The 21866-nt window shown below is 44.7% G+C and overlaps 1 protein-coding gene across 1 annotated transcript in view; it reads right to left on the minus strand.

Annotated features, from left to right (window-relative positions):
• Positions 1–2062: 2062 nt before the first annotated feature.
• The window catches only part of LOC120928011 (cell surface glycoprotein CD200 receptor 1-A-like), a 31480-nt gene continuing 11676 nt past the window's right edge, over positions 2063–21866 (minus strand). The window contains exons 2-6 of the mRNA XM_040339069.1: positions 20966–21268; positions 17416–17667; positions 11837–11930; positions 6088–6148; positions 2063–2245 (exon numbers count right to left, since the gene is read on the minus strand). Of these exons, the coding sequence (XP_040195003.1) occupies positions 2156–2245; positions 6088–6148; positions 11837–11930; positions 17416–17667; positions 20966–21268 (800 nt within the window). The 3' untranslated portion in view covers positions 2063–2155. The remainder of the gene's footprint in view (positions 2246–6087; positions 6149–11836; positions 11931–17415; positions 17668–20965; positions 21269–21866) is intronic.

Consider the following 21866-nt stretch of genomic DNA (forward strand, 5'->3'; position numbering starts at 1 on the left):
ATGCAGTGAAAAGTTAGGACCCCCTTCACCGTTATAGTAAGCTTGCATTCACACCTGCGAGTTTGCCGTGTTTTTACAGCGATTTTACTGCAATTGTGCAGCATTTTTACCGCGAGTTTGCCACATTGTTACAGCGTTTTTACCACGATTTTGCCGCATTTTTGCTGCAATTTTGTTCAGGTCACCCCAAAAACGCCTGTTTAGGTGTTTTTTGTGACAAAATGCTCAGATTTGTGAACAGGTGCCATTGAAATGAATGGGATTTTGCTTGTTGGGCATTTTTTCGCGCGTTTTACAAGCGTTTTATGAGCTGAAAATGCTCAGGTGTGAATGCAGCCTAAATGAGAGGGGATGTCTTTAACTGAGCCATGGATAGCAGTAAAACCCCAACAGGGGTCCTGACGAAACTCACGTGATGTGAGTGAAATGCATAGACGTCACAGGTGTACTTTACTGGCTTGTTAGAAAACCCTTTTTAGGACCATAACTTGCATATTAGCCCTTTTGATTCCGAACGTTCAAGTCCAATAGATTTTAACAGGGTTCGAAAGTTCGCTCAAACTTTCGGTCCGTTCGCAGGCTCTGGTGTAAACCGAACCGGGGGGTGTTCGACTCATCCCTAGAGGTAAGTATAACATGTTTGTTATTTAAAAAAAAAAAATGTATCTTTAGTGTTCCTTTAACCCCTTCCCGACCGGCAGAATGGCACGTACAGGCACATTGGCGTACCTGTACGTCCCTGCCTTTCCGCGGGTCGGGGGTCCGATCGGGACCCCCCCCGCGACAAGCGGCGGTCGGGTTCCCGCGGGGAGCGATCCGGGACGACGGCGCGGCTATTCGTTTATAGCCGCTCCGTCGCGATCGCTCCCCGGAGCTGAAGAACGGGGAGAGCCGTATGTAAACACGGCTTACCCGTGCTTCACTGTGGCGGCTGCATCGATCGAGTCATCCCTTTTATAGGGAGACTCGATCGATGATGTCAGTCCTACAGCCACACCCCCCTACAGTTGTAAACACACACTAGGTGAACATTAAATCCTACAGCGCCCCCTGTGGTTAACTCCCAAACTGCAACTGTCATTTTCACAATAAACAATGCAATTTAAATGCATTTTTTGCTGTGAAAATGATAATGGTCCCAAAAATGTGTTAAAATTGTCCGAAGTGTCCGCCATAATGTCGCAGTCACGAAAAAAATCGCTGATCGCCGCCATTAGTAGTAAAAAATAAATAAATAATAAAAATACAATAAAACTATCCCCTATTTTGTAAACGCTATATATAAATTTTGCGCAAACCAACCGATAAACGATTATTGCGATTTTTTTTTACCAAAAATAGGTAGAAGAATACGTATCGGCCTAAACTGAGGAAAAAAAATAATTTATATATGTTTTTGGGGGATATTTATTATAGCAAAAAGTAAAAAATATTGCATTTTTTTCAAAATTGTCGCTCTATTTTTGTTTATAGCGCAAAAAATAAAAACCGCAGAGGTGATCAAATACCACCAAAAGAAAGTTCTATTTGTGGGGAAAAAAGGACGCCAATTTTGTTTGGGAGCCACGTCGCACGACCGCGCAATTGTCTGTTAAAGCGAAGCAGTGCCGAATTGTAAAAACACCTTGGGTCTTTAGGCAGCATATTGGTCCGGGGCTTAAGTGGTTAATAAGGTCTCCTGACAGTTTTTCATTCATTTTGGAATACCAGCCACGGCTGTACTTGATGTCTACTTGCCTCTAGATCTAGCTGTATGCTTGTCAGTGGGTAATAAATGAGAGCCTGGGTCCTTTCTTTTAATTTTCTGACAACGTTGTCACAAATGGTTTTTATTATGTTGTGGTGAAGGTTTTGGTCTTTTTGTTTGTTTGATGAATCTTTGTACTAATAAACGTTATCAATTTGATAGTTACACTGTGTGTTTCCCTTTGGAGTCCCTTCACTTTGGTATACTTTACCTTAGTCATTTTCTTCCGTTGTTACCCTTCCCCGCTCTCTCTCACACAAAAAGGTGTTTGGCTTTACCGTACATTAACAATTAACTTATGGAAAGAAAACAAGCTTTAAGATAATAGTGGAATATTTTAATAATATCTCTAATATTTACAATTCTGTTTAGTTCATCCATACAGTTCATTCTCATCATTTCAGATGTCTAATTTAGCCGCGTCACCTTAAGAGTCCCCCAATACACAACGTTCTCCCTCTGGGTATAGGTGGCATAAGGCTCAAATTCTTGTGTCTCCTGCAAAGACAGAGGCAAAAGTTTTTTTTTCAGAATGTACAGAAGTTATTATAGTTCACAGAGATGATAAAGAACAGCCATCATGAGAAACGTGGGACTTTAAAGGGGTTGTAAAGGTAAATGTTTTTTCACCTTAACCTCCCTGGCGGTATGATTCTTTCAGAAAAAACATGCTGAAAGCGGTACAATTATTTGCAAGGAAATTTGGCGTTTTATATTGTAGGCCTGTAATTTGTAGGAATAACTCACTTAAATCTGACCAAACAAGATTCTAATAGGCATCCCGGGTATGACATTTTTTTAAAAAACAAAATTATAAATTATAATATAATAAATAACTATAAATAATTATAACAAATAATAATATAATTATAATAAAAATTATTCAATAATGTAATCAAATCAAAATCACTGAAATTTGCTCAGTGGCAGAATTGTCGCTGTCATAATTTTTTTTTTTTTTATGACGAATTTCCCCACAAATCGCTATCGCACAATTCTGCAAGTGATTATAATTTATTATCGCTGTTTTCTAGCTGCTCTAAAACTATTTTTGACATAAAGGGACACTTTTGGTTGCTATGGACAATCTACAGTTTGCAGGGAGAAAGAAAGGTTTTTATTATATAAAATGACATGTAGGACACAGGGCAGACCACTAGGGACAAGGGGGGTGTGTTTTTTTTACATACAGTACTGTAATCTATAAGATTACAGTATACTGTATGTAATGTGTTTGTTTACTTTTTTGAATTTGGCGCCGTTCTCCGTCCCCGTGCGTCGTAACGTCGCAGGGAACGGAGATCGGCGGCACAGGAGGACGCTGTGTGAATCGAGCGAGGTCCCGCTCACTCACACAGGGACAAGGTAAGTAAACACTCCCTGTACATCCAGCGAGGCAAGCCCGAGTCTGACTCGGGGTTACCGATTTTAGCCCAAAAATCTCACCCCGAGTCAGACTCGGGAACACCGCTCAGGAGGTTAATGCATCCTATGCATTAAGGTTAAAAAACATCCGAATTTACCGCCCCCCCCCCGAACCCCCGTTGTACTTACCTCGAAAGTCCCGCGCTCGTCCCCGTCATCCTCTTCGATTCCCAGCCTGGCCGTTGATTGGCTAGGCTGGACGGATTGATAGCAGCGCAGCCATTGGCACCACTCCACTCCGCGCTGCGGTCTCACACTCCTCCTCCGATCAAGTACACTGTGCCCAGTGTACGCATTGCAAGGGGCAGGGCTAGAGCATCAGTGGAGCTCAAGGCCCTGCCCACCCGTGGCCCACTCCTCGATCGAAAAAACACAGCACTGGCAGTGACTGTTGCTCTGTGCGCGTGCCACAGACTGCCTGGCTGTGTGTGGGGATTTTCAGCACCGATTTGCGGGCAGCATGCGGGCTTAACGGGCAGCTCTGCTTTGGGCCCCAAACCTAGACAGGGCCCTGGGCAGCTTCCCCGTTTGCCCTGTGGTAAAGACGGTCTTGCCCCTGCAGCTCTGCTGGCTTCTAATCCTCTTTTTTCTTTAGGCTGTGCAACAGGGGGATCAGTTCTAGTATCAGTAACCCAGCCAGACTAAAGCCTCTGGATCAGCAAGAAGCCTAGCATTTTTAGATAGGAACATATGTATTGTTTGTGATGGGAGTCACTTTGGGCAGGGGGCTGGTGGAACCCAGAATCCCTTGGTTGGGAAACCCTTGCTTCAGCTCCCCATGCACCTCCTATGTCTAAGTTACCCTGTGTCTATTAGGGGCACAGGGTGACTAAGAAAATGATAGACAGCTACTAATGGACATTCAGAATACAGTGAACATTAATTCAGACTTGTTGATAGTGATTTTATTATCTCTATACTGTGTTTTATTTATTTACTTATGTATTTAGATGAATTTTCCCTTTTTTTTCTCCCCCTTTTTTTATTATTAATGAAATTTTACTTATATCCAGACTAATGTTATTCGATCTTTATTCTTTAATAAGGATATATTGATTCGGTATTTGATTGTTAAATGATTCGATCTCCCCTCACGACACTACTTGTTCCAAGATGGGGTGTCTGGGGATACCGGATGATTTTCTTGATCTTATACCTTATAATAGATTACAATGTTAACATGTGTTTATTATAACTGTTCTTTCGGTTATACCCATTTATTTGATATGTCCTTAAATATGATTGAATGTTTACCCCTTATTCCCCTTTCTTTTTCTGTTATTCCTGAAAATGACATCAATAAAAACATTGAATGAGAGAACACAGTGCCTTGAAAAAGTAATCATACCCCTTGAAATGTTCCAATAATTTCATGTTACAACCAAAAATGTAAATGTATTTTATTGGGATTTTATGTGATAGACCAACACAAAGTGGCACATAATTGCGAAGTGGAAGGAAAATGATAAATGTCTTTCATTTTTTTTTACAAGTAAATATGCGAAAAGTGTGGCGTGCATTTGTATTCAGCCCCCTTTACTCTTGATACCCCTAACTAAAATCTTGTGGTATCAATTGCCTTCAGAAGTCACCTAATTAGTAAATAAAGTCCACCTGTGTGTAATTTAATCTCAGTATAAATACTGTTCTGTGAAGTCCTCAGAGGTTTGTTAGAGCAGTGGACATCAGCCCTGTCCTCAGGGCTCACTAACAGGCCAGGTATTATGTATTACGCATTTTTTTTTTGGCTGGGCGGTGGGGTTGTGTGGCGGAGGGTAAGCTCACTTGCTGCCTGGTGAGCTTACCAGGACATACATTTTATTTGATTACAGTGTCGCACGTTCACCAATTGTCTGGTAAAGTGACCCAGTGTCCAGGGGCATTGCCAGGTGGCAAAAAGACCAGGGGCTTCAGCCCAAAGTCGGCACCGGGGGGGGGGGGGGTCCGTGGTGGTCGTGGTGCTTTTTTTGGGCTGGACGGTGGGGTTGTGTGGCGGAGGGTAAGCTCACTTGCTGCCTGGCTTACCAGTGCCCATCAATGACCACTAAACTCACCTACCTGACATACATTGACTTCACCTACCTGACATACACTGACTTCACCTACCTGACATACATAGACCTACCTGACATACACTGACTTAACCTACCTGACATACACTGACCTCACCTACCTGATATACATACACTGACCTCACCTACCTGACATACATACACTGACCTCACCTAACTGACATACATGTGCACGTGTAATGCTCACCTGTGCCATCTTGTGCCTCTCATCCCGGTGGCGCGCCCATCATGTGTCACGGCATGGCATTGCATGGTAGGCAGGCAGGAGGAGAAGAAGAGAGCCGACCACCCGAGCCGGGATCTTACAGTGATGTGGCTCGGCGTGGCGGCGTTGTAATTGCCGCCTTCTGGAGCCTGCGGCGCCTATGATGGACGTCACATGTCCCGCGGTCCCGTAATTGGACCTGTGGGACGTCCATCATATGCGCTGCAGGCTGCAGAAGGCAAGACTTGCAATATCACTTAGCCACACTCTGCGCCGTTTGAAATTATAGCGCTCCCTGTTCGGCGGCGGCCGGCGGCGCTCAGGGCTGACAATTGGATGCTGCATTCCTGACACTCTGGGCTTTTCAGGGACCCATTCAGGGCTCCAGCCACCCTAGCCACACCCTCCCGACGCCCCTGCCCATGTTGTATTGCAAAAAATGGCCTGGTCATAAAGTGGGGTACATTTTTTGAAGGTCAAGGGGATTAAATAAAATACATTTAATGATGTAAAAAAAAAAAAAAAAAGCTGCGTGTTTTACTTTTACCCCAATCAGGCTTATAAAATATGTAACACATGGAAATGATTTGCAAACCAGCTTGAGATTTCACTTTCATAACTAGCAGTTCACCACATACCTCTGCAATGCCATCCACTTGTTGCGGGGGAGATGTGTTAAGTGACTTTTTGGAACACGTTCTGCAAATAAAGGCCAGAAAACAAAAATATTAATTTAAAGAGAACCTGTCACGAATAGGTTTGTGCAGCCCAAATGCAGCCAGATTATTTCTTTAATCTTGGATAGGGAAGGGTTAGAACCTTTGTTGACTTTCTGTTGTCTTCCATTGGGAGAGTTGTTTTCTCTTACTATTTGATGGGTGACAGATAGGAAAGGCAAAGTAAATCTCCACAATGGAATTACAGATGGCAACAAATAATTTTTTTTTTCCAGTAGAGTTTGGAAGGGTTAGAACCATACTGCTGTTTGTATATCCATTATGGAAATTTTGCTGTGTTTCCTATTTAGCGGGGGGGGTGAGAAGTTTATTTTATTTTTATTTGTTTTTTTACAATGAAATTTTTTAAAATATTTATTGATTTTTTTTTTATCAGCCCTGTTGAGGGCTTTGGTGAGAAATCTCCCCTTTGAGCAGGGGTGGCTGGTGCTGAAATATTTTTTTTGGGGGGGGCAAACAAACTGTAAAATTCAGAAAAAAACATCAATTGCAGCAACTGTGCCATCAAACGCAGCCACTGTGCTATCAAATGCCACCACTGTGCCATCAAATTCTGCCACTGTGCCATCAAATGCCACCACTGTGCCATCAAACGCAGCCACTGTGCCATCAAACACAGCCACTGTGCCATCAAATGGTGCCACTAGGCCATCAAATGCTCCCACTGTGCCCATCAAACGCAGCCACTCTGCCATCAAATTCTGCCACTGTGCCATCAAATGCCACCACGGTGCCATCAAATGTCACCACTGTGCCATCAAACGCAGCCACTGTGCCATCAAATGGTGCCACTGTGCCATCAAATGCTCCCACTGTGCCCATCAAACGCAGCCACTCTGCTATCAAAGACCGCCACTGTGCCATCAAATGCAGCCACTGTGCCCATCACAGTGCCCACTGTGCTCCTGCTCCCCTCCATGTATATTCTTCCATCCTCCTCTCCTCCCATCCTCTTCTATCAGGCATCCGAACACAGCGCCCGATGTTTCAGCTAATCAAGTGACGGGTAACAAACCTGAGCACCTGATTGGCAGAGAGGCGGTTTAGTGTTAGAACAGCGAATATTCATGCGCTGTACTAACACAGCTGGATGAACTGCGAGCGCCAAGCATGTCACTCACATGTCACCTATTTTGAAGCCTATTAGAGCCTATGGCTCTAATCAGGTGCTTCAAAAACACCCCCCCGCCTCTGTAATTCAGGCACCCGGCATCCCTGAAAAGGGGGTGGAAGCGGTGGCCATGGATAGATTCACGCAATGCATGAATCTATCCATTTGTGATATGGGATTGGCTGGAGAGAGGGGGTGGAGCCTGTGTGCCCTTATGGATGCACCGCTACTGCCTTTGAGACAGAGAAAGGGACTGAGAATAGAGATTCCCCACTCCCTTTCTCTGCACTGAAGATGCATGGAGAGGAGACAGCGGCTCCTGTTCATTCATAAACTGAAGCAGAGTAACACACAGCTTACTCTGCTCAGTTATCACAGGACACAGGAGTGATAGGTAGCGATCGCTCATTGTGTCCAATCATAGGCGTGCGCACAGGGTGTGCCAGGTGTGCCCAGGCACACCCTAATCACCATGTGCAGCACAGTTTTCCCCCTACTGCCCTGGCTCCCCCCCCCCCCACAGCACTCCCAGCTTCCCTCCTATCGGCTGTTGCTCCTGGGATGTTCTAGGAGTGGGGAAGGGGCCAGTAAATATGTAATTTACTGACCCCTTACCTTTCTGAATGAACATTGTGAGTGATTGGTAGTGTGTGTTTGGGCTTTGGGGTGCACACCCTAATGCAATAGGCTGCGCACACCTATGTGTCCAATTCAGAAAAGGAAAGGGGCCGGTAAATTACATATTTACCGGCCCCTTCCTCTGCTCTCCATCCTGAAACATCCCCCGCAGGCGGCAGGGGAGGAGGGAAGAGAGATGCGGGGGGATGAGAGGGGGCGGAGGAAGACACAGAGAGGGGCTAGAGGAGGAGGACCCAGTGGCCAGAGGAGGAGGATGACACAGGGGACAGTCCAGATGATCTGTGTGGCGGTTTTGAAAGTTGCGATGTATGACTTTTTAGCTGACAGCCGCTGTCCGCTGCCTCACTGAAGGCTATACAGAGATCGGTGCTTGCAACTTTCCCCACCGCCGCATCGATCATCCTGACTTTCAACCGGTGAATCATCCATGGGTGCAGTGTGTGTCACAGTGGGCCCCCCCCTCGGGGGCCCATATGCAGTGAACCCCCTGCACCCATGGGTGATATGCCACTGCCTGGTGTGCTGATGAGATTTCTTCACTCTTTAAGACTGGGTTCACACTACCATACGGAGAGGCTCACAGCAGGGGTACGGCACATCCCTGTTCACTGCTTCAGGTCCAAAACCTAAAACGGACCAGAAGACGCACAGGACTCCTGAACAATTTGCTCCGGAAACCATTGAGAGCCGATCACAATCTCCTGACATGCAAATCGGATCCAATTTGCAATAGTGTGAACCCAGCTTAAAGCGGTTGTATACCCCACTTGGCAATTTTTACCTACAGGTAAGCCTATAATAAGACTTACCTGTCTGTAAAATGAATATCTCCTAAACTTGCACAGTTTAGGAGATATTGACCCTGCATGCGCTCTGCAGGTTCGGCGGCCCGTGCTGGAATGAAGGGCTCCCACAGGAGCATGAGAGTGACATCATCGCGGCTCTGGCCACTCAGAGCCGGAGCCATCGATCCCAGAAGAAACGCAGAGGGAATATATCAGCACCCTCAGCGGTGACTGGACAAGCTGTGGGAGCTTCGTTCTAAGGTAAGTATTTCATAATAATGAAGCATACTAGCACATTATGCTATTATCTTGCAGGGGTTTTTTTTCCCCGCTTTAAAAGGAACAATGGGTCAGATTCAGGTACAAATACGTTACGCTGCGGCGTCGTAACGTATCCCATTTACGTTACACCGCCGCAGGTTTACAGCGTAAGTGCCTGATTCACAAAGCTCTTACCTGTAAACTTGCGGCGGTGTAACGTAAATCCGCTCGGCGCAAGCCCGCCTAATTCAAATGGGGCGGGCACCATTTAAATTAGGCGCGTTCCCGCGCCGAACGTACTGCGCATGCTCCGTCCGTCAAATTACCCGACGTGCATTGCGCTAAATGACGTCGCAAGGACGTCATTGGTTTCGACGTTAACGTAAATGGCGTCCAGCGCCATTCACGGACGACTTGCGCAAACGACGTGAAATTTAAAATTTTGACGCGGGAACGACGGCCATACTGAACATGGGTTACACCACCTAGAGGGCAGCCTTAGTTTTACGCGGCGTATCTCGACGGAAACGACGGAAATTTAGAGCGACGGGTAAAGCGGACGTTCGTGAATCGCCGTAACTTGCATATTCTACGCCGACGGCAATGGAATCGCCACCTAGCGGCCGGCCTAGAATTGCATCCTAAGATCCGACGGTGTACGTCCATTACACCTGTCGGATCTTAGGGCTATCTATGCGTAACTGATTCTATGAATCAGCCGCATAGTTACGACGGGCGGATCACAGAGATACGACGGCGTATCAGGAGATACGCCGTCGTATCTCTTTTGTGAATCTGGCCCAATGTTGCTTGGTTGGGACACTGTTTAGGCATTTATACCCGGGTTCAGAGGGACTTACGTGTGTGAACTCAGCAGTTGGAGGGGGTTTGCCTGAGATTGTTTGACCTCTATTTTTGCCTTGCCCCTTAGTATAGAGATTAGAGGTAAAGTGATTACTTCAATTGTTACCGAGTCACACATTCTTTTGTAACTGTTTCCATATACTTAAAGAAAAGTGTTTATTATTGCTTTTCCGTCTCTAGACTGTTGATTTATTGTTACAACATATACCGTATTTATCGGTGTATAACACACACCTTTCCCCCTTTTTTTGAAAATAGGGGGCAAATCGCGGGTGCGTGTAATACGCCGATAGTGTACTTCGGAGGGGAAGGGGGTGGGACGGAATTCACAGAGCCGTCATCTCCTGTATAATCGTCTCTCACTCGGCCCTGAAATCACACACACAGTCCCACCTCCGCCACCAGCATTGGACCAGTGTTCTGTCAATCACAGGAGCTGGTCCAATGCCGATGGCGGAGGCGGGACTGTGTATGTGACCGTGGACTGAGATCCGAGTAAACAGGAGATGACGGCTCTGTGATTTCCTGCACTGCATGAGAGATGGTGAGGCTGCAGATGGGCATCAGGCTGCATTGATGGGAGATGCAGATGGGCACAGATCAGGCTGCATTGAGGCTGCAGATGGGCACAGATCAGGCTGCATTGAGGCTGCAGATGGGCTTTAATCAGGCTGCATTGAGGCTGCAGATGGGCGAAGGTTTAAGGCTGCATTGAGGCTGCAGATGGGCGCAGATTAGGCTGCATTGAGGCTGCAGATGGGCTTTAAACAGGCTGCATTGATGGGCACTGACCATTATTTTGCTTCAAAGTGGTTTATTTAAAACAATATTTTTTTCCTGAAACTTCCCTCTTAAATTGAAGGTGCATGTTATACACCTGTATGTGTTATACGCCGATAAATACGGAACTTGCCTTTCAGTCTTGGTGTTTCAGAGGGGGTTTCATTCACATCTGGAGTCAGGGGACGCAAACATCATCAGCTCCTTCAGAGGTAAGCGCTACACTAGTGTAAGGCGAGCTTTAGATACTACAGGGACCAAATTCAAAGTCAAAGGGGCAGATCCACAAAGAAATTACACCGGCGTATCTATTGATACGCCGGCGTAATTTCAAAATTCCCGCGTCGTATCTTTGTTTTGAATCCTCAAAACAAGATACGACGGCATCTCGGCTTGATCCGACAGGCGTACGTCTTCGTACGCCTTCGGATCTTAGATGCAATTTTTCGGCGTGGCGTTTCCGTCGAAATGGCGTTTCTGGTGGCGTTTCCATCGAAATCAGCGTAGAGTATGCAAATTAGCTATTTACGGCAATCCACAAACGTACGTCGGCCCGGCGCATTTTTTTCCGTCGTTTGCGTTCGGCTTTTTCTGGCGTATAGTTAAAGCTTCTATTATGAGGCGTACTCAATGTTAAGTATGGCCGTCCTTCCCGCGTACAATTTTGAATTTTTTGCGTCGTTTGCGTAAGTCGTTCGCGAATAGGAATTTGCGTAGAATGACGTCACCATCGTAAGCATTGGCTGGTTCCGGTTTAATTTCGAGCATGCGCACTGGGATACCCCAGGGACGGCGCATCCGCAGTTAAAAAAAAACGCGTTTACGTCGGGTCACGACGTATTAACATAAAACACGCCCCCATCACAGCCATTTAAATTCTGCGCCATTACGCCACCAGAGATACACTACGCCGCCGTAACTTACGGCACAGATTAGTTGTGGATTTAAACTAAAAAAGATAAGTTACGGCGGCATAGCGTATCTTAGATACGCTGCGCCCGGCGCAGGTGTATGTGGATCTGCCCCTATATGTTGCTTTGCCATACAAGGCTCACTTTAAGAATTATTTGATCTATTTTGGTAGCCCAAAGCTCTCGGTCCATGTATTGCAAAATAGTTATTAGAAGCAATTCTCAGGATAATTATTTTTAACAGTCAGAGCTGTTTACAGGTAAAACTTACAAAACAAATTTTGTATGTTAAGACATACCTGATTTTCTTTTGGTTCCAGTAGACAATACACAGGGCAATGAAAAGAAAGATGGCGAAGCCTACAAGACTCCAGATCAATTCCCATTTTGTCTCTGTATCGAAAGACAATTGTACATTGATTAACAAATGATAATGGATAAAGTCGAAGTTGGGAAACTCAAGACTCAAGTGCCACTGGACCCAGATGTTATGTGCAACCATGTATCTAAAATCCACTCACTCTACTGCTATTGGTTGTCTTAATCTTACTTCCCACCATAAGCATCTGTGGAAAGAGCTGGAGAGTAATACAGTGCTCTCAGCAGTAATGAATGGCATGGGCAGAAAATGATCACTGTTTAGTAGACGTGTGCAATGCCAAAAAATGTGTTTGTTTTAGTTTCTTTTTTTCAGTTTTTCGGGTCATTCGTAAATTCATGAATTCGAAATTTGGAAATTGAAAAAATGCATAAATTCGAAAATTCAAAATACGAAATTCAAAATAATAACCAACTATTAAATTATAGCTATTGGAATTTCTTTTCAAATCTGTCTGTTAGTGAACGTAATGAATACAAAGTTATGAATTATACAAAATAACGAATGTCGCATCTAAACAAATGGAACAGAACAAATTAATAATTAATAATATTTTTTTATTATTATTGTTATTTATTATTATTAATTCACTGTGTTCCATTCGTTGAGATACGGCATTTGTTATTTCGGAAAATTTGTAACTTTGGATAAATTCGTATTCGTTACATTCACTAACAGCCAAATTTGAAAAGAAGTTCCAATACCTATAATTTAATAGTTAGTAATAGTTAAGTTAGTATCAGTTGTTTATTATTTCAGATTTAGAAATTTTCAGATTTTAGCTCTTCTTTTGAATGTTTGTTTATTTTTGGATTTCCGAATTTTCAGATTTTCAATTTTCGTATTTCTGAATTTCCGGATTTTCGAATTTCTTAAATTTGAAATCCGGAAATTCCAAAATTCGTAAATTCGAAAAATACTGAATTTTCGAATATTCAAATTTATGAATATTCGGAAATATGTAACTTTGGATAAATTCGTATTCGCTACGTTCACTAACAGCCAAATTTGAAAATAAGTTCCAATACCTATAATTTAATAGTTAGTTATAGTTAAGTTAGTATCAGTTATTTAATATTTCAGATTTAGAAATTTTCAGATTTTAGCTCTTCTTTTGAATGTTTGTTTATTTTTGGATTTCCGAATTTTCAGATTTTCAATTTTCGTATTTCTGAATTTCCGGATTTTCGAATTTCTTAAATTTGAAATCCGGAAATTCCAAAATTCGTAAATTCGAAAAATACTGAATTTTCGAATATTCAAATTTATGAATATTCGGAAATATTTGTTAAATAGGTTTTCGTTAATTGAGATATTTACGAATTTACAATATGTCCAAATTCGAATTTGGAACAAAACGAATTGCACCTGTCTACTGTTTAGTCTCTGGGGGGGGATGATTTACTAAGAATAAGGTGAGGCAACAGACATTAGACTCTGAATTGCACCCAATTAAAACAATTAAAGAGGAAGAAAACCCTGATGGGTTTTAGTTCATTCCTTTGCCCCTGCAAAGTAAAAGCATAATGTGCTAGTATGCATCACATACTATGTGTGGAGAAGTGAAAATACTGCGCTAAAACCAAATAATGTGAACTAAATATAGCTGCTAACACTCAAACAAGCAAAGTCAGAATAAATGGTGTACAATATAGTGTAGCGCTGATGAGACAACATAGAATGCAATAAGTGATGTGAAAATCAAACAAGTGATATATGAAACAATATAAACAATGTAAGTCACATGAGCTCTGAAAAAACACATGGAGCTGGAACTAACCACAAGTGATATGAGTGACAACTCATAGAGTGGTGCATGAACCACTAAAATGTGATGGTATGGCTGATTTAACACTAAAAATCAAAATTAATAGCAAAAAAGGGGGGAGGAGAGTCCCAACAATGGGCTGGTGAACAATGTAGTCCATGGCTGGAAGAATATCCTGCAGGTAAGAAGGCTGGGGACGTTGTGTTTCTAACAAGGGGAACTGTGGAGGTACCCAAGTTGACATCAAATCTTCAAGGAAAGGGAAAATAGATGGATACTCTTACCGACTTCGGTGGACACACATACCGTACAGCAGTGGGTCAATCAGACTTAAAACGACCAATCTTTGGGCTGCAAAGGTATGATGGAGTTCAATCCAAACAAGGTTACTGTTCCACTGGTAAATCCGATGCTAAACGTTCTCCAGGACAACTTTCCTCACTCGCTCACCTCCCTCTCTTGATGTCAACTTGGGTACCTCCCTTGACCAGTGCCTCCAATAGCAAGCCGATTGCTTTGGGGGCACTGATACCTGCTCGCTTCCGAGCCCTGCTCTATGTGCCCTTAAGACAAAGAGAGATGCGGCTCGGTTCTGCCCCCTGCTCTCTCCTCATTGGCTCACTGGCTGTGATTGACAGGAGTGGGAGCCAATGGCTTCTGCTGCTGTCTCAGCCAATGAGGAGAGGGAGTCCTGGGACAGCCGAGGCTCTCCGTGTACATCGCTGGATCGAGAGGGCACTCAGGGGAGTATTGGGGGGGGGGGAGGTTTGTCTTTACAACCCCTTTAACTTCATTGGAAAGATTAATGTGTTGAATCTGGCTCAATCAGGAATTTGCTCTTCCTGCTATATTTCCTCCTAGTCTCCCCAAAATTAGACTATAAATCCATTTACCTTCTGCAATTTGGAAAATCATAGAATTTTCTCTAAAATCACGAATCTGTTCCAGACTCCAGAAAATGAATTTCAAGATCTTAAACAGATCTACAGAACCCTATTCGTTTTGCAAATATTTTAACCTAATACCTCTGACCAGCGCTGGAGATGTTAGAAAAACACGAGGGACTATCCTACACTTGTTCTTATCCTGCTAGGAACTGATCACCTTCTGGCATAGAGGAGAAACGATTTCACAGAAAGTTAACAACTTCAAACTCCCAGGGGAAACTCAAGGGTAAATCAAGGGGCTAACTGTGTGCCTAACAAGTATGGCCCGGATTCACATACCTTGGCGCATAGTTATGCCGGTGTAGCGTATCGAATATACGCTAAGCCGACGTAGCGCGGAGCGGCGAGCACAGTATTCACAAAGCACTTGCCCCCAAATCTACGCTGGGTTCCCTCGGCGTAACTCGTCGTAAGTGGCAGTGGGCGTAAGCCATGCTAATGAGGCGTGACCCCATGTAAATGATGGACTGAGCATCATAAAGATACGATTAAAGTACGGCGCATGCGCCGTCCCGTAGACGCATCCCAGTGCGCATGCTCAGAATCACGTCGGATCGAACGCCTAAGATACGTTGAATCACTGCCTACGACGTGAACGTAACCTAGCCCTATTCATGTACTACGTAAACTACGTAAATAACGACGGCTGTGTTCCCTGGTGCAGCCATTTGCATTGATGCTGCTGACTTACACCTGCTTTATGAGGCATAACTTTACTCCGGACGCACGACTTACGTAAACCGCGTATATTAATGCGCCGGGCGCAAGTACGTTCAGAGCACAGCTCAGCGAATGACGCGCCGATGCTTTGACGTTTCTTTTATAGGGGAGGCGGGCCACGCGTCACGTGACCCCGTCCCCCTCTGACGCACACTCTGCTACGTCACTGGGACAGCCCTTGCGTCAGAGGGGGACGGGGTCACGTGACGCGTGGCCCGCCTCCCCTATAAAAGAAACGTCAAAGCATCGGCGCGTCATTCGCTGAGCTGTGTTTTGAATGGATGGATGTTCTCATCGCTGGACCAATCGCTGGAGACATCACCCGTCGCTGGAGACATCACCCGTCGCTGGAGACATCACCCGACGCTGGATAAAGACAACGATGGAGCAGCGAGCAGCATCGATCGTCTATTTTCACCGCTGGATTTTTATTTGGTTTAATTAATAAAGTAATTTGTTCTACGGTGTGTGTGTTTTTTTTTCTGAAAACTACTATTTACACTTCCTTTGTGAAATGGTAGGGGTACAGTGTACCCCATTACCATTTCACACAGGGGGGGGCCAGGATCTGGGGGTCCCCTTTGTTAAAGGGGTCTTCCAGATTCTGACAAGCCCCCTGCCCGCATACCCCCACAACCACCGGGCAAGGGTTGTGGGGATGAGACCCTTGTCCCCATCAACATGGGGACAAGGTGCTTTGGGGGGCACCCCAAAGCACCCTCCCAATGTTGAGGGCATGTGGCCTGGTGCGGTTCACTCTGTCCCCCCCTCTTTTCTGCGGCCGTCCAGGTCAACGTGCTTGGATAAGGGGTCTGGTGTGGATTTTAGGGGGAACTCCACGCCATTTTTCTTTTAAATTTGGAGTGGAGTTCCCCTTAAAATCCACACCAGACCTGAAGGGTCTGGTTATGGATATTTAGGGGGAACCCTACGTCATTTTTTTTTTAAATTGACGGCGGGTTCCCCTTAATATTCATACCAGACCTAAAGGGTCTGGTTATTGAATTTGGGGGGACCTCAGCGCATTTTTTTTCCCCGAACTGCGAACCCGGACCCAAACTTTCAGCAATTATTCGGGTTCGGGAAAAACCCAAAGTCCATACCGAACCCGAACTTTACAGTTCGGGTTCGCTCAACTCTAGTTCCAATAAATTGCAGGAAAAAGAAAAAAGAAAAGCTCACCACTCTGCAGACGTACAATCTGTCATGCCGGAATGGAAACGATGTTCTCAATGAATGAAAAAGAGAGGGGGGAGGAGGAAAGCCATCTCACTCCCAGGCTTGTACTGCTGGTATATCACGCGGTGATTGCCACTCTTATCAAAGGATCGCCGCTAAGCCTCAATTAGCATCCAGGGATATCAAAGTGAAGGAATGTCCATGGTAGTCAGGTTGTATCCCTACTACACAGGGTGTGGTGGCGTCATGCTGACATGTTTCACTTAGATCCTGAGTTTCTTCAGAGCATGGACTGTGTCTTATAAAATACTGGGCTGCGCCCTATCTATTTGAGTGGTCATTCCTACAACATAACAGATATCAACTTTACCATATAAGTCTATTTCTATCTAGTTGTTTAGGATGAGTGTGTAAAGTTTGAATGAATGTGGTAGCTACCTGTATCTTGACAACGTTGTCAAATTTCAAACTAATGTGGTGGAGGTGCAAGTTTATCTAATGGTTGAATATGAATATCGTTTTTTCAATAAAGTGTTTGTTTTTTTTAATCACCGGCTGTTTCTCTTTGAAGATTCACTTTAGATTCTTATCTACATTCTATAAGTCTACCCAAGGACCCTCTGCTCTCCAATAGTGATATCATATCGAGCGGTTTTGAGATGATTGGGTTATGGCTTTTGGTCAAGTGAGGGGCAACTTTAGTCACTGTCCCCAGGTAAGGAGGAGAAAAGCTTAATTTCTTGTGTTTGTAGGAAAAATATTTGCTTTATACATACTTACCGATTTCACCTTTTATTGGAAAGGGTCATCTAACACTTTGGTCTTCAAATGTGGAGGAAGAAGGATGTATATTAGGGAAATCTAACATACTTCACATACACTCACCAACTGGTGATACAATTGACTGGCTCCAGACATTCACAAATGTGGGATGAGACACAAGGCATGTCACCACCATGTCTCGATCAGACTTGTATGTGCTGATCACTGTCCAGGTATCATCCAAAGCTTCCATTTCTGTAGTGTTTATATCATCTGAAGATGGGATCCAGGAGATCTCTGCAGCTGGGAATCCACCAATGGCTCTACACTCCGGAGATCCATCACTGTTTATATCCAGAGACACAGAGGGCTGAGCTACATGAAATAAAATGTATATGTATTAATATTTTTTTTTGATTACACTATTGGTGCTGTTAACAATTTTGTATATACAGAAAAGTTCTGGAGCAAATAATGGATTGGGCCCTCTTACTGCTACCAACCCCCTCGCTGAACTTCCCTTACTGGGACCCCCTCGTTCCTCTAGGTTACAATGTTTCAGTCAATTTAAAGCGGAACTAACCCCATCGATTTAACGGTTTCCAAATCGGTCACAGTCAAGGCATGCCGAGAACGACAACTGTCACAACTGCATATCAAACAGAGGACTTCCATCGGACCTTTCCGTGGATTTTGCTCTGAAGGGCGCTGGCCGTGAACTTGTTCTGCATACACACGGCAGGACTTTTTTAGCCAACTTTCACCAAATCACGTGGTTTTTCTGCTCTTTACCGCCACCCTTAGGGCAACTTCTGCTATTGTTGTCTGATCTTTAGCATTTGTTCTGAGCATGCGAGTTTGTACTTTGGACTTTAGTCCGATGGACTTGTGTACACACAATCGTATTTGCTCCATCTGACATTTGTTGCCGGAAAGTCTGTCTGTTCTCACAGCAAACATTTGTCCGATGAAAAAGCAAAAAAGTTTGTCCGATGGAGCGTACACACGGTTGGATTGCCTGCAAAAACAGGTCTGTAACGGAACCCCAAATGGGACCCCAAATTCGGAAAGCACTGTGACCCTTATGTGTTTATTTTGAGCTGAGTCTGGTGGATTGCCATGAGGTCTATGTTGGAGCAATTGCCCATATAAAGGGGTATTGTTGCCAATTTGTGATATAAGGTCCTGAAAGAGTCCTGGAGGTGGAAGAGGGGAGAGCGAGGCTATTACTCCTTAACCGCTTAAGGACCCCTTCACGCCGATATACGTCGGCAGAAGGGCACGGCTGGGCACAAGCACATACCTGTATGTCGTCTTTAAAAAGCCCAGCCATGTGTCGCGAGTCCGCTGCCACCGCCGTGTTTGTGACCTGGTCCTGTGCTCTGTGACTGTGCCCGCAGGACCCGCAGACCCGATCGCCGCCGGTGTCCCGCGATCGGGTCACAGAGCTGAAGAACGGGGAGAGGTGAGTGTAAACAAGCCTCTCCCCGTTCTTCCTAGTGTGACTGCCACTGATCGTCTGTTCCCTGTCATAGGGAACGACGATCAGTGACGTCACACGCCAAGCCACGCCCCCACACAGTAGTAATCACTCCTAGGAAACACTTAACCCCTTCAGCACCCCCTACAGGTTAACCCCTTCACTGCCAGTGTAATTTTCACAGTAATCAGTGCATTTTTATAGCACTTTTCGCTGTAAAAATGACAATGGCCCCAAAATAGTGTCAAAAGTGTCCGATGTGTCCGCCATAATGTTGCAGTCATGATAAAAAAATCGCTGATTGCCGTCATAAGGAGTAAAAAGTATTAATAAAAATGCCATAAAACTATCCCCTATTTTGTAAACGCTAAAACGTTTGCGCAAACCAATCAATAAACGTTTATTGCGGTTTTCTTTACCAAAAATAAGTAGAAGAATACGTATCGGCCTAAACTGAGAAAAATATTTTTTTTATATCTTTTTTGGGGGATATTTATTATAGCAAAAAGTAAAAAATATTGTTTTTTTCAAAATTGTCGCTCTATTTTTATTTATAGCGCAAAAAATAAGAACCGCAGAGGTGATCAAATACCACCAAAAGAAAGCTCTATTTGTGGGGAAAAAAGGACGCCAATTTTGTTTGGGAGCCACGTCGCACGACCACGCAATTGTCAGTTAAAGCGACGCAGTGCGGAATCGCAAAAAGGGGCAAGGTCCTTGACCTGCATAATGGTCCGGGTCTTAAGTGGTTAAACCTCCACGGCTTAGGAGATATTTACATTAGAGATGTGCGCCGATGTCTATTCTGCAAGATCTGGAGCCGTACGTTGCGCCGGTGTAGTGTAAATAGGCAGGCGTAAGCCCGCCTAATTTAAATGTGGATGGTAGTGGGCGTGTTGTATACAAATTAGCCGCGACCCCATGTAAATGTTTTCACGAACGAACGGCGCATGCTCAGAATCACGTCGCATATACTCCCTAAGATACGTCGGCTCAATGCTTTCGACGTGAACGTAACCTACGCACAGCCCCATTCACGTACCACTTACGTAAACAACGTAAAATTCGACGGCTGTTCCGACGTCCACACCTTAACATTGGCTGCGCCTCATATAGCAGGGGTAACGTTACGCCGGACGTAAGCCTTACGTAAACGGCGTAGCGGGCGCAAGTACGTTCGTGAATCGGCGTATCTAGGTCATTTACATATTCTACGCGTAAATCTACGGAAGCGCCCCTAGCGGCCAGCGTAAATATGCACCCTAGATACGACGGCGTACTAACACTTACGTCGGTCGGAGGAAGCTGAAATTCAGGCGTATCTAGCTCCCAGAATGGCACGCATAGATACGACGGCGCATGTTTCTACTTACGCGGCGTATCTATAGATACGCCGACGTAAAGCAATGCTGAATCTAGCTCATTGGGTTTTTTTTTTGCTCCCATTCCATTGCAAAGGGAAAATTCCCTTGGGAATGAACAGCTTATTTGCCTTTGGTAAATCAACACTACTTTCTTTAATTTTCTCTATACATTTTGTTGAACTTTATGGGCCAGATTCTCAGAGCAAGTACGCCGGCGTATCTACTGATACACCGGCGTACTTTCAAATTTGCCGTGTCGTATCTTTAGTTTGAATCCTCAAACCAAGATACAACGGCTTCTGGCTTCGATCCGACAGGCGTACGGCTTCGTACGCCTTTGGATCGTAGGTGCAATACTTCGGCGCCCCGCTGGGTGGAGTTTGCGTCGTTTTCCGCGTTGGGTATGCTAATTAGCTTTTTCTGGCGATCCACGAACGTACGCGCGGCCGTCGCATTCTTTTACGTCGTCGGTAGTCGGCTTTTCCCGGCGTATAGTTAAAGCTGCTATTTTGTGGCGTATAGATAGACTTGCCATGTTAAAGTATGGCCGTCATTCCCACGTCAAATTTTTTTATTTTTTATTTTTTGCATAAGTCGTCCGTGAATAGGAAAGGACGTAACTCACGTCTAAGTTCAAAAAATGACGTCGGTGAGACGTCATTTCGCGCCAAGCACGGCGGGAAATTTCAAAACGGAGCATGCGCAGTTCATTCGGGCAATTCTATGTGAATCTGGCCCTATGTTTTTATTGTATATTTTTGCTTGAACAGTTGAAGAAGCAACCATGTTTTTTATTAAAAAAATGAAAAATGTATAAATTATAACATACCTAATACTTGTAAAATAGTTGTATAGAAGAAGGTCCCTCCAGTAGATGACAATTCACAGGTAAAATTTCCTCCATCAGAGATCTGGGTGTTGTGGATGGTCAGTGTTCTATTGGTAAATGTCATTCTTGTACTGCAGTTGTTGTATATCTGGGGTCCTCCTCTCATGTGTGCACCATATGAGAATAAACACCGAGAATTATTCATGTGATGGATCTTCCATATAACTCCCACTATTTCTCCTCCAGGATCCTCTCCACATTGTAGAACTGTAAAATTCCCTCTTCTCCCCACAACTGTAACATCTGAAATTCAGAAAATAATCAATGTGTGTGTAACCAAGCCCCCGTAGGGGTTGCTGAATGTTGTGGTTCCCCTGTTACCCTGCCCAGCCAGACATCCATCTCCCAGTCACTCAGGCCTTGTACACACGACCGAACATGTCCGCTGAAACTGGTTCGTCGGACCAGTTTCCGCGGACATGTCCGACCGTGTGTAGGGCCTACCGGACAGTTTTCCGGCCTAGCGGACAGGTTTCCAGCGGACAAAAGTTTCTTAGCATGCTAAGAAACTTGTCCGCTGGAAAGCTGTCCGTCGGATATGTCCGATGGTTAGTACGACTCATCGGACATGTCCGCTGGCCCGAAATCCCACGCATGCGTCGAAGTGATTCGACGCAGGCGTGGAAGCATTGAACTTCCTGGTTCGCGCACGTCGCCGCGTCATCGTCGCCGCCACGTCGCCGCCACGTCACCGCCACGTCACCGCGTATTCTGTCCTCGGGGAATTTGGTATGATGGTGTGTACACACATCAGACCAAAAGATCCCAGCAGACATGTCTGGTCGTGTGTACGAGGCCTCAGAGACATAGAACAGTCCATAAGCTTTGTTTTTTTGTTTTT

This window comes from Rana temporaria, chromosome 2, assembly GCF_905171775.1.
Source record: "Rana temporaria chromosome 2, aRanTem1.1, whole genome shotgun sequence".
Taxonomy (NCBI): Eukaryota; Metazoa; Chordata; class Amphibia; order Anura; family Ranidae; genus Rana; species Rana temporaria.